The sequence below is a fragment of the Mus caroli genome, unplaced genomic scaffold (assembly GCF_978045245.1).
Source record: "Mus caroli unplaced genomic scaffold, Mus_caroli_1 scaffold_1, whole genome shotgun sequence".
In the NCBI taxonomy this organism is placed as follows: domain Eukaryota; kingdom Metazoa; phylum Chordata; class Mammalia; order Rodentia; family Muridae; genus Mus; species Mus caroli.
The window spans coordinates 153,104,579-153,118,377 of NW_028227256.1; the positions used below are offsets into that span (position 1 = coordinate 153,104,579).

At 42.3% G+C, this 13,799-nt stretch overlaps 1 protein-coding gene across 2 annotated transcripts in view; it reads left to right on the forward strand.

Moving 5' to 3' along the window:
• Positions 1-3,094: 3,094 nt before the first annotated feature.
• Positions 3,095-13,799, forward strand: part of Acbd6 (acyl-CoA binding domain containing 6) — a 142,057-nt gene continuing 131,352 nt past the window's right edge. Inside the window, exons 1-3 of one of the 2 annotated variants that reach the window (XM_021161212.2) lie at positions 3,095-3,863; positions 9,651-9,715; positions 12,597-12,693. In XM_021161212.2, coding sequence (XP_021016871.1) covers positions 3,642-3,863; positions 9,651-9,715; positions 12,597-12,693 — 384 coding nt within the window. In that variant the 5' untranslated portion in view covers positions 3,095-3,641. The remainder of the gene's footprint in view (positions 3,864-9,650; positions 9,716-12,596; positions 12,694-13,799) is intronic. The other variant, XM_021161215.2, reaches the window with a different exon arrangement.

The following is a 13,799-nucleotide window of genomic DNA, read 5'->3' on the forward strand; positions in this document are numbered from 1 at the left end:
AGGAAGATCTCTGTGAGTTCCAGGACAGGCAGAACTGTATAGCGAGATCCCTCTCAACAACTAAAATAAGTTAATAACTTAAAAATTTAGAAACACAGAGATATAAAAGTCTACGAAGTTCTCACTCAATCTACCTTTGAGGTTCATAATCTGCTGCTCCCTTTGTTCAGACTAGCTTCTGGCTCACAGTCTTTTGATTTTTCTTCCCTAGCTTTCCCACTTAAGACTTGAGTAGCTTTGGGCCAGTCATGTAACCATTTTGTTGATTTCCTATGTATAAAATAGAAACAAATCTATCTTATGTGTTAAAGATTAAGACTCTTAAACAGGGGATGAAGAGATGGAGCAGCAGTTAGGAGAACTATTTGCTGTTCTAGAGGGTCCCAGTTTGATTTCCAGCACCCACATGGCAGCTAGCGACCATTTATAATTGCAGGCCAGAGGATCTGATGACCTCTCGTTGCTCCTGTGGACACTGGGCACACATATAATGTACAGGCATAGATGCAGGCAAAACATTGATACTCACTAAATAAAATTAAAACTATTTTTTTTTATAAACCCTTGAAGCCAGACAGAAGTGACACATAACCTTAATTCCAGCCCTTGGGAGGCAGGCAAATTTCTAAGTTAAGGTCAACTTGGTCTACAAAGTGAGTTCCAGGACAGCTGGGGCTCCACAGAGAAACCCTGTCTCAGGAAAAAAAAAAAAAAAAAAAAAAGATTCTCAAATATTAAGAGACTCAACAAGTCAGGCTGGAGAGATGGCTCAGTGGTTAAGAGCACACTGGTTGCTCTTCCAGAGGTCCTGAGTTCAATTCCCAGCAACCACATGGTGGCTCTCAACCATCTGTAATGGGGATCCAATGCCCCCTTCTGGTGTGTCTGAAGACAGCTACAGTGTATTCATATACATAAAACAAATAAATCTTCAAAGAGAGATGAGAGAGAGAGAGAGAGAGAGAGAGAGAGAGAGAGAGAGAGAGAGGCTTCTCTCCTACCCTGGTGAACCCCTCCTCCCCTCAATTCTCCATTCCAAAAGCTGGATCCCAGACCCTGCACAGCAGTCTCCTGTCTCCTCAGATTTCTGCTCTCCATCTTAAGGTAGAACTAAGTGTATCCTTTTAATCTACTCTGCTGACCTATTTCTTCCAGTTATCACATTGTCTTAGGGAAGACACACTATGATCATGGCAACTCTTATAAAGGAAAATATTTCACTGGAGCTGGCTTACAGGCAGACATGGTACTGAAGAAGTAGCTGAGAGTTCTACATCTGGGTCCACAGGCATCAGGAAGAGAACAGTGAGTCTCTAGACCTGGCTTGAACTTCTGAAACCTCAAAGCCCACCCCTTACCCCACAACTCCCCCACTCCCCCACCCCATGACATATGTCCTCCAACAAAGCCACACCCACCCCAAGGCCACACCCACCCAAGGCCATACCCACCCAAGGCCACACCCACTTCAACAAGGCCACACCTCCTAATAGTGCCATTCTCTACCGGCCTATGGGGGCCAGTTTTATTCAAACCACTATGCATGTTATAAGGTGTGCATTTGCCCTTGTTTTTCCTTTTGTGGAGGGACTAATAGTGGAAACATTCTCTATTCTCAAAGAATGTTCGTGAAAGTCAGACCCAAGTCATTTAACTTCTTCCTGTTTCTCATTGTTCACTTATCCTGTTCAAAGTTCTGTTGAAAGTTTAATCCTAAATGGTCAATCAATAACAACTCTTTGCAGTTCTTTGTTATTCGCCTTATGTTTATTAGTGTTTTTATTAGTTTTAAGCTACTAGTGATAAATGACTACACATGAGTGTGTGTCTCTACCACATTTAGAACATATTAGCCACTGTTGATACCAAAATCACATCCCTCATTATCTTAGGGTTTCTATTGCTGTGAAGAGACATCATGACCACAACTCTTATAAAAGAAAGCATTTGATTGAGGCTGGCTTACAGATTCAGCGGGTTAGTCCATTTTCATCATGGTGGAAGTATGGCAGCACGCAGGTAGACGTGGTGCTGGAGAGGCAGCTGAGAGGTGTACATCTCAGATCTACAGGGAGCAGGAAGAGTGAGCCACTGGGTTTGGGCTGAGCTTTTGAAACCTCAAAGCCAGTGACACACTTCCTCCAACAAGGCCCTACCTCCTAATCTTTCACAAGTAGTACCACTTCCTGATAACCACGCGTTCGAGTATATGAGCCTATTGGGGCCACTCTTACTCAAATCGCCATACTCATCTTAAAGATAAATAATAGTTTATACTGTGGCTACAAATCTATTCGAGTGGCTACAAATTTAGGTTACCCCAAATTCCAAGTTCCAATGTGGAAACAGTTTCATAGTTTTACAGAACAAAGAAAGTCATAAATCGAAGCAAGCTAAAAATACATTGGCGGGTACACAGAGAAGCAGTAACGCTGAGATGGGGAAACCTTTCCTACAGGCCCAAGAAGATAGTTGACGACATTCTTAGCTTTTGGGTTGGTGAAAGCTACTACTACTACTACTACTACTACTACTAGCACCACTACTAGTACTACTAGTAACAACACACACACACACAGTTGATGTGAGACACCCCAACAACTGAGAGCAGTTTCTTCAAGCGACATTCCACATTGAGGTTCTCAAATTCCTGCAGGAGATAACACCAAAACGTGCTTTTCGTAAAAACTGATAGCAAATGTACATGGTCTGCGTGTAGATGTAATGAACTTTGTGTATGCATACACTTTTTCTTTTTGACAGTGTGCTGGACGTGGAAAGATCTGTTCCTTTCCGGCAGAGCTATAGAACTGGGTTTCACTTCAAGAAGCACAGGCACAGCTGAGATGAGATGATGCTAAAGGTAAGTGGGTTTGGGGGCCTGGTGATGCCTTCTCTCAAAGCGCTGGGAAATGAGGGGGCAGCAGGTATGGAAAACAAAACACTGATGGGAGGGAGTCATCTGACCATTTAGACACACTGTGGGGCAGTGAAGGAAGGTTTCAATCTGTTGGTGACTCGCTATTTTAAGTCAGAGTGGGTGGTTAGGAAACGGCGGAACCTTTGTCCTCAGCTCTCTGTTTCCCGCGACTCTCCTCCAGCAGCTACACTAATGGACCGCCTCCTTCCCTTTCCCCGGGGGGCCCTATCTGGGTGAGTTCCGGAGTTTGTGACTCCTAAGTCCCCCCCAAAACCACGAGCGACGTCCCCTGTCTGTCACCGAGACCCGAATCTCCATCCCGCACCGCGGCCGCCGCAACCCACGCTCGAGAAGCAGGCGGGACCCTTTATCCACCGGCGCGTGCCCGGGTGCGCGTCCGGCCCGCCGAGCTCGCGCCCCGCTTCACCTCCCAGCTCCCGTCCCAGCGGCACGTGCCGCGCCGCCGACTTCCCCTCATCTTCCAGCCGAGCGGCCTCCAGACCCCGCGCCGTTGGAGCGACCCGGGCGAAGCCCGAGGGGAAACCGGGGGAGGACAGGGCGGTCCTGTGCGCTCGGGTAGGCGGAGTGGCAGAATCACCAGAGACCGCCAGACAGCTCGCTGCATTCCCACTCCCGCTCGAGCTCTGCACCCGGACCGGTGGATCTGGCCCGGGAACCCGCGCCATACCGGGGAGGACTGGACACAAACGAGCTAGTGAACATGGCCACACCGTTCCTACCCGCGGGGGCCACCACGGGCGACAGCGGTGGGGAACTGAGCTCCGGGGACGACTCCGGTGATATGGAATCCTTCCAGACCCCCGAGGCCGAGGGGACCCGGAGCTTGGCCGAGCTGTTTGAGAAGGCTGCCGCACACGTCCAAGGCCTGGTTCAGGTAGCCAGCCGGGAGCAGCTTCTGTACCTGTATGCCAGGTACAAGCAGGTAAAAGATGGGTGGATGAGAGGACGCGGACTGCTTCCTCCAAAAACTTAATAGCAGATTGCGTGGCTTAATGGTCGAGCGTAATGAAGTTTGTATGTGTGTTTTGTTTGTTTTTTTGTTTTTGTTTTTTACCCTGGAGAATACCATCATTCTGGACATGGAATAATCTCTCTGATGTCCTACGAATATTTATGTAGCTGGGCACTGAATGACAATGTTTCAGTGGCTTTGACACTGAATCTTTACAAAATGAGGATGATAAAATAAAATTTGGCATTCGCTGTTGCCAGAAGGACATGTGATAGGAAACATGTTAATTAATAATAAGTTTGAAATTTAAGAGAACATTACTGTGTATAAGATGCTAAATAAATATTACTATTATGATTCTTAGGAACTCTAAATATAGTTGTTATGGTTTTGGCTGAATTTGGTCCTGCTAGATATAGTCCCTCCACATTTTTTAAATTAAGGGCTCCATGCAGGTAACATGGAGGGCTGGTGATGGACTCCACTCAGCTTCCTGAATCACTTTCATTTCCAAATAGAAAACCCAGGGGAGTAGGCATTTTAGAAAATTACATGGATATATCAGAATTAAAGTGTAGTTTTTGTCTCTAAAACAGAACTTTACCCGATAAAGTAAGGAAAGGTTTGAGTTATAAACATAAGACAAAAATATCTTTCAAGGTTAGGTACCAGAAGGAAAGACTATTGCTTTCCTTCAGTGGACAGATACAGTTCAGCAGAACACTGGGTGTTCTGTCTAGAGAGAATGCAAAGATGAAAGAACATCATGACACTGCCTTTAAGAAGCTTACAGGATTAGTTACGGAATCTAGGAGCAAATGTGAAAAGAAAATCGATGATTAGGAAAACCCCAGCTCTTTGGAACTTTGAAAGAAATGAAGTTCTGGATAGTAGTCTCTTTTATTTTATTAGAATAAAAAATGCAAAAAATGCTTATGGTATAGTTACATACATTTCTCCTGAACTCTTTTTTTTTTTTTTAAGGTAGTCATGAGAACCCTCCTGTATTTCTAATTATGTTTTTATTGGGTTTGTGCGTGTCAGTGTAGGTCAGAGGACAACTTGCAGGAGTTTGCTCTCTCCTTTAACCATGTGGGTCCTAGGGATTCAACTTAGGTTGTCAGGCTTGGTAGCAAGCACGGTTGGTTACACACTGACCTGTCCTGTATTCTTAAACTTGAGATTCTGGGTAGAGTAAGTCTTCTTACAGGACTGATGGCTATTATGAGCACATGCTAATAATGATGTGGACTGAGAGATATCCCTGTGCAAGGATTTTGTGTGATGCCAGGTATGCTGGCGAATACCCTTCACCCCAGCGGCTTGGGGAGGCAAAGGCAGGTTATCTCCATGAGATCAAGACAGCAAGCTGCAGGCTAGATGGAGCAACATGGTAAGACTCTGTCTCGAAACAAACAAAAAGTTGTGTAATGGGAAGAACAGGTAAGCACTTCTGCTACATACCTGATTATATTGGTTATTTTAAGGAAATTGAGGAAAATCAGATTTAATTGAATTACAAAGTCCTTGGACTTCTTTGTTTTTCTAATGTTTATTTATTTTATGTATATGAGTGGTTTATCTGTTTGTACACGTACCTGCATGCCAGAAGACTGCATTAGATCCCAGGATAGATTCCAGGATTGTGAGCCACCATGTGTTTTTGCTGGGAATTGAACTCAAGACCTCTGTAAGAGCAGACAGTGCTCTTAACCATTGAGCTATCTCTCCAGCCCCCTCAGACTTCGTTTTTATTTAACAAAAACTCTGTGAACTCTGTTTGGCAGATGGCTTCTTGAAGATGAAGTAAACCTGGAAGACAGATGTAAATGTTCATTGCCAGTGGCAATGTTTGAGTTGTCAAAGGAAAAGTAGAGGTTTGGAAATCGCAGGGTCTGCCACCACGAGCTTGATAGCTGCCCAATGCTCACAGATAAGTGTTGAGGATAATGAATGTGAAATTTCCCTAATCTCTAATGCAATATGTTAACATTTGGAAATGCTGAATGACTCTGAGGTATTATCGGTATATTTCATAAGATGATGTTAAAAGTTACTGTGAGCAAAAGTCCCATTCAAAGTGGAAATCAGATAAGTGGTTTTTCACTACAACTGTGTAAAAAGATCCATAGTGCATTCAGATTCCTCCTCATAACTGGTCTTGGAGAAACTATCATTTATTGAGTTGGGGTGTCGTATCAAAGAATATCCACAATTACTGGGAGTACTATAAAAGTAATAATTTCTAACACATATGTGCAATTGAAATTTCCTCATCCAAACCAACATATAGAGATAGGCCACTGAACAATGACAGTACAACCATGCCAGACAGTAAGGAGATTTTAAAAAATAGACAATAAGGAGATTTAAGAAAAATGGCAAAGCCATTTTTCTGTTTTATTTTCCATTTTTCTGTTTTGTTTTTGTAGTTGTTTTTCATAAAATTTTGTTACTTAAATTATCATATACTAGATTTATTTTCAAATAAACTAATATTTTAAAGATCTAATTTATTTCCCTTTCTCGTGCATGTGTGTTCACATGTGTTCGTGCATGCGTGTAGAGGCGGGCGGGAGGTTGATGCTGAGGCTCTTCCTGGATTGCTCTCTGCCATATTCATGGAGACAGGTCTCTCACGGGACTCAGAGTTGCTACTGTAGCTTGTCTGCGTAGCCAGCTAGCCTGGCATCTCTAAAATCACATCAACTTCTGAACTCTGCTGCAAATATAACAGGAGACAGACTGTACACGCTGTAGTCCATGAGGCTACGCAACATCTGCCTACCTTCTAGGACTGGCTGCATATGAAGATTACAATAAAATACCTTGGTTTAAAACAAAGGAGGTGGGAACGCTGGAGAGCTAGCCCAGCAGCTGAGAGCACTTTCCTCAGGGATCCCTGTCTTCTGCAGTTAGAAGTGAGTTGCCCTGCTTACCTGGCATTTAATTTGGTTCTGGGCATCTTAACCTTAGACTAGGCCTTACACTTTCAGGACAAATGCTTTGAGCAATAACCCGACCCCAGTCCAAGTTCTCATTTCTAATCTGTATATATGACAGATAAAATCCATAAAAGTTCTGTGGAGACTGTGATTCTAAGAATTCAAAGGAATCACATGACCACAGAGTTTGAGAACTCCTATTTCAAATTCTTGTTCCATGGCCAGAGAGGCTCCTGAACACAGTACACGTGTTCTAGCCCAGGCAGAGCAATAGAGGATGGACTCCTTTTGTTTTTTGATTGTTTAATCTCATTTAGTGTGTGAGGGTGTGTGTGTGTGTGTGTGTGTGTGTGTGTGTGTGTGTGTGTGATAAGTGTACAATCTGTGTGGAGGTCAGAAGACAACTTTCAGGTTAGTTGTCTCCCTCCACCATGGGTTCCAGAGTTGGAATTCAGGTTGTCAGACCTGCATGGCAAATGCTTTTACCCACCTAACCGTCTCACTTGTTGCCCTCATCCCTCACCTCGTAAAAAACTTCGTGTATGTGTGGGTATGCCTGGTGTCCGCTAAGGCTGGAAGAGGTTATCAGATCTGCTGGAACTGGAGTTACAGATAGGTGGAAGCTGCCATGTGGGTCCTGGGAACTGAACCCAGATCTTCTGCAAGAGTGGCAGGCACTCTCCACCTCTGGGCTAGCTCTCCAGCACTCATTTATTATAATCTTTATATACATCCGGTCGTCAAAGCTAGGGAGAGGTTGCATGGCCTCATGTACTAGTCTGTCTCCCTTTGTATTTGTAGCAAAGTCCAGCAGTTTATGTGATTTAGAGATGCCAGGATTGAAGTCTAGATTCTCTGTAACATGTAAGACAGACGATGCAGTGAAGGAGTCAGACAGACCCTGATAAATCCTGATAGCTAATCCAGGATTTGATTATGTGTGACTTGAGAACATGCTCTTGGATTTCTGTATCCTTAGTTGTAGGATGGGTTTGTAAAGACCTCACAAGATGAGTGGTGATTATCCTCTCTATCCAATTACAACAGGGCTGCTCCTGTAGACGTGTGCTTTTTAGGAAGAGCCAGAGGACTGTGTAATTCATAGCTAAGGAAATGTCTGGGTGATACTTTGTAAGATTTATTTTTATTTATGTGGGTGTGTGTGGGTACACTTGGAGAGCAAAAAAGGGTGTCACATCCCCTGGAGCTGTTGGGGGTCAGAGACAGCTGTGAGCTGCCTGGTGTGGGTGCTGGGAACTGAGCTCAGGTTCTTCAGCAGAGCAGCAGGTGCTCTTAACTGCTGAGTCTCTCTCCAGCCTCTTGAGTGAGTAATCATGGAGATTATTTCTGGCAGTGATAATCAAGAGCTGACTTCTGTTCTTGTATGAATTTCAGTTTTACAAAGTTATAATGAAAACAATATATGATTTAGCTACAAATGTCATTTGAACCATAAAAGTCAAATAGAGTGATATACACCTGTAACCCCAGCCTTGAGAAGTAGAGGCATGGGGCTTATGAGTTAAAGATAGCCTGAGCTACACAAGACCCTCCCTTTAAACAATAGCAAACGTGTTGACCACATGGATAGCATTTATAATATTGTTGAGCCTCTGAGCATTTTTTTTTCTTTCCAGCTTTTGGCATCTAAATTTATCTACTGTAGTACACTTATTTATTTTATTTTATATATGTACGTGTACACATACACTCATGGGTGTGTGTGTGTGTGAAGACAGTGTCTCACTGTGTGGCTCTGAGCTTTTTTTCTCCCAGCTTTTGACATATAAATTTATTTAGTGTAATGCTTTCATTATTTATTCACTTTTTTAAAAAAAGACAGAATTTCACTGTATAGCCCTGGCTGTCCTGAAACTCACTCTGTAGACCAGACAGGCCTGGAACTCAGAGATCCACCTGCCTTCATCTCCTGAGTGTGTATGCTGAAGGCATGCACCACCATGCCCAGCTCCTTTGGTACATTTTTAGTACAGTGTCTCCTGGATTTGAGGAGAGATAAAATTCTCGTAGGATCATGAAAAACAGCATTAGGAAACCCCCAATATATGAATTCTGAAAAGCAGAACTTTACATTTTGTCAGTTAGCTGTTAAAGAATCTGTTATGGGGTGGTGAACTGATAGAGCGTGCAAAGCACAGGCTATGCAAGCCTGATTCATCCCAGAACCCACATAAAGGTGGAGAGAAAGAGAAGCCACTCCACACAGTGGCCCTCTGACCTTCCCTATGTGCACACACCATAAGAAGTTAAAACTCATAAAGTTGTATTTTAATGGCAGTGAACAGTATACTTTTATTTGTAATTTGTCTGCTAGTTTAGAAATGGAGTTATTTGCCACCCATTTTTTTTCCTGTGTATTTATTCAGTAGTTATGTAGAATGCTGAGGCTGCTTGTGTGGTATTTTTATTTTATTAATTAGTTAATTTAGACAAGGTCTCACTGTGTAACTCCCCAGCCTGGAAGACATTGTTTAGATATGGAGGGTCCTGGACGCATAGCTTTGACTGTGCAGAGCTCCACATGCCTGCCTCTTTTACAGCACCACCACACCTGGTGCTGCTCCTCACACCCCTGTTGCAGGTGTTGCTGCTGTTTTCACCTCAGATTATTTGATAGTTTTGTTGGCTTTTTGCAAAGAATGTCAAATTTTGTTATCCTACGTATAGCTTCAAATGCTTTCTGATGTATAGTTACTAAATATGTATAATAAACTTGAAAAGACAAAAGTTCTCAGGTGTTCCTTAGAATCATAAAATAAATTCTTGATATTTTTCCCCTTTTCTTTTTCAGGTCAAAGTTGGAAATTGCAATACGCCTAAACCAAACTTCTTTGATTTTGAAGGAAAGCAAAAATGGTAAGAACAATTCTTGGAATCTTTAATGAGGTTGTCAGAAATGACTTAGTGGTTTAGGAATTAGAAAGGGGTTAGCAGATTAAGGAATTATTTTTATATTAATCCCTCTGCTGTTGGCTGCTAATGACAGGGAGTTGGGAGAGGGATTAAAGTATCTGCTTTTAGAAGGCTCTAAAGGATCTTTGGCACTGAAGTCAGTACACAGGTGCTCACAGCAGAGGGCGCTCTCCCGAGAGAGCCCTTTGTTACTATTGCTCAAGGTTGTTTCCTTGTGTAGCCTCTGGGCACTGCTGCTTCCCACATACAGAAGCATGGTTGCAAGAAAGCCAGAGAAAAGGAGAAGAACAAGATGAATCCCCAGCTCAAGACTTTCCTATGCCTCTGCCTTTGCAGTGGGAAAATATAAAAAATCCAAAACTAGACCCAGGTTCGCTCTATTCTGAACACATTTTTCACTTGCAATTCAGATTCTTGCATGTTATCTTTTCTTACCTGGGCCAAGTAAAAAGGGAGAAATGGTTAAGCAGTAGTGAACATAGTTAGAGAAAGGAAGATTTTTGAGCATCAGCCCTGGTGGTTAAACAAACAAACAAACAAACACACAAAAAAACTGTTGTGGGTGGAGTTATTTACTGCACTGAAATCATTATGTTAAGGACTCATTCCTACATTACAATAATTGTGATCATTCTGATACCCAGATTTAAGCATGTGAACATACATTAAAGTTCTCCATCGTAATTTGTTATACTACAATGTCTACCGTAGTCCTTAGGAGTCTAAGTTTTAAGGTTTTAAGGAGGCCTGTAAAATACCTTAGGAACACCTTCCTGAAGTACGCTAAATACTTCTTGGGTTAGAGGTCTCAGGATGGAGTTCTGTTTGTTCTGTTTGGTTTTAGATTTATTTTATGGATATGGATGTCTTGCCTGTACAAATGCATACCACAAGTGTGCTTGGTGCCCATGGAGAGCAGAGGAGGGGTCTGGATCCCCTGGAACTGAAGTCACAGATGGCTGTCAGCTGCCATGTAGGTGCTGGGAACCAAAGCTTGTTCCTCTGCACAAAGCACCAAGTGCTCTTAGTCACTGAACCATCCAGTCCTGGGCCGAGTTTCTAAAAACAAGAGAGAGACAGAAGGCTAATGCATGGGTTTGACCACGAGAGAGAGACAGAAGGCTAATGCGTGGGTTTGACCACATAGTCTATCACTGCCTGCAGAGTGTGCTTCTCTGGGCTCAGCTGTGAGGAAGGCTGTAGCCCAAACCTGGACATGAGCTGTACTTTTTAGTTCAGGTGGCATTCTGGGGTGGTTGTTGTTTTGTTTTGTTTTTTCGAGCCACGGTTTCTCTGTGTAGCCCTGGCTGCCCTGGAGTTCACCTTGTAGACCAGGCTGCCCTTAAACTCAGAGATCTGCCTGCTTCTGCCTCCTGAGTGCTGGGACTAAAGGTGTGCACTACCTTTCTGCTCAGCATCATTCTGTTTTTTTATTATGTGGGATAGCCTCAGGGCTTTGATTTAAATTTTTGTTTCAAATTTTCTCTTGATGATAAGCAGTTTTTGGAATTTTATTATTCTGGAGATTTTCAAATGTAGCCTTTATTCTGAGCTGCTTTGTTTGTGAAATTGTGTCACCTTACTGTTTTCTCTAAATCCCTTGGTTTTCCTGTTTTTTTTTGTTGTTGTTGTTGTTGTTTTTTTTAGAATTATTGAACAGTTTACATATTTTTCTCTGCCCCCCCCAAGTTTCTATTTTATAGGCACTCTTATTAATTAATAAAGCAGAAAACTGTCAGATACTGTCATCACCAAATCATCAGTATATTAGTTATGGGACAGACTGACATCAAGTGTCCCCAGTATGATCCTTTGTAAAGGACATGCCACTTACATATTGCTTTTACCGAAATATTTAATCTAATTTTAATCATGATTAATCATTTTGACAAGAATGCTATTTAGGTGAGAAAACAATTAGACAAATCCAAACTGAGCTGTATTTCGTAAAATAATTGTTTTTGACTCCTAGAAATGTCAATGTCATCTAGAGAAAGAGAAGGATAAATGACGCAGTGCTTGCTGTGTGTGAGTTTGCTTGGCTTCTGGTCTGGGAAGGCAGAGTCATACAGGGCGTTGTTGTGTTGTCAAGGAACGCTGCATAGATTGTGTCTGTGTTATAGAGCTGATACGATTTCCAGGTGATACAAGCTTATGTATTATGTAGGAGTGAGGTGTTATTATATGTGTAAGTAACTATCAAGAGGGCCAGTAAAGCATTTAGAAAACTTCAGAAAGAGCTTGCTTTCTTCACAGAAGCAGGAAAGTAGGGAAGAACAGGACCAGGCTCTCTTTATAATAGATGGAGGATAGAGAAACCTGGTTAGAAGGGGAGAGTTGACTGGGGCAAACTGAGCAGACCTGTCCTGGTAGCCTGGTAGTTAATTTGTAAGATAGGAGGTATTCTGCTGGTCTGTAAATGATACAGTCTCAGTAGGGGTAATGCTAGACTTAGGGAGATTTAAATAGCAGATTACCATAGTTTGTGATATTTCAAAATTTAACAAGTATATCTGTCTTCTAAAACTTCATGAGAGAGGGCAAATAGGGAGAAAGTATTTCCAAAAGGCCCCAAGATAGGGTAATATGTTTTATACTTCTCTATGAAAACATATAATTGGAGTGCTTCTCCTCTGCACAGTTATCTTTATGTCCTCAGATCAATGAAACATATGTAAAATAATAATAGGAGATATGCTAGCTGGATGTGGTGTTGTGAGTTTAAGGTCAGCCTGGACTGCACTCTGGGATCCTGTTTAAGAGATATGCTGTTTGTACTCTTTGCATCATTAATGAAGGCCTTCTTGGCTGTTCTGTGCTGTAGGGAGGCATGGAAAGCCCTCGGTGACTCAAGCCCTAGCCAAGCAATGCAGGAATATATCGCGGCAGTTAAAAAACTAGATCCAGGATGGAATCCTCAGGTAAGACTTCTAGCTGTATGCTTCCTGAAAACTTAAACCTTTCTCCAAGCAAATGTCTCTAACTAAGCTTTGGTGTAACGCATCTTAAGCTTCAGGTCATCAAAAACTGTAAGATAATTGTAATATTTATCTGTGAAAATAACCACTTAAATATTACCATGAGCAGTAACTGATACCGAAACCTCTGAGTAGTAGTTTGTAGAAGTATAGTTTAATCTTGTAAGAATTGAAATTATGTCAGAATTTGGAGATTATTGGGAATAAGAAAACTTCTTTCAATTAAAAAAAATGGGTGGTCTGGAGAGATGGCTGAGTGTTTAAGGGCATCCACGGCTGTTCCAGAGGTCCTGAGTTCAGTTCCTAGCACCCACATCGGGTGCCCACAGCCACCTGGAAAGACAGCTTCAGGGGATCCAACTCCTGGCTTCCATGTCGTCCGCAGAAACCCATACAACAGACAGACATACATACATAACGAGAAAATAATAATACAGCTCTTGAGAGTCAGATGCGAGTTGGAGGCCAGTCTGGTCCACAGAGTGAGTCCCAGGATAGCCAAGGGCTGCCAGAGAAGCCCTGTTTCAAAAAAAACAACAACAAAAAGCAAAAGTTTGGATTTATTCATCTTATTTGTCTGCTTGTATGTATGTGGACTGTGTGAGTGCAGTGCCTTTGCAGGCCATAAGAGTCCCCAAGAAACGGTGTCATAGTTGATAGCCACCATGCCATGCAAACAACTGACATGAGCAAGGGTTCTTCAGTACTGACCCACCTCTCAAGCTCCTCTTGATATTTTAATGAGCACTTTCTGTACGAGTTTGAGACACAAGTGAATATGACATTATTTCTGCCGTTACGTAGTTTAAAGCATAAGGAATGATAAGACACATTAAGATTAATGTTTACATATGAATTTTAGAGCCTGCACTGGGACAAAATGACTGGATGTTAGGGTATTGGATAATGTTAACTTAGGTGGACGACCTTTCTAGGGGTCTTATGGGGAATGCCTAGAAACGGTTTAGTACAGACGGGTTATTACTTTTATTTTAAAGTATTTTTAAAGACATCTAAAAGTTAAATTATTGTATGTGTGCTTGCACCAA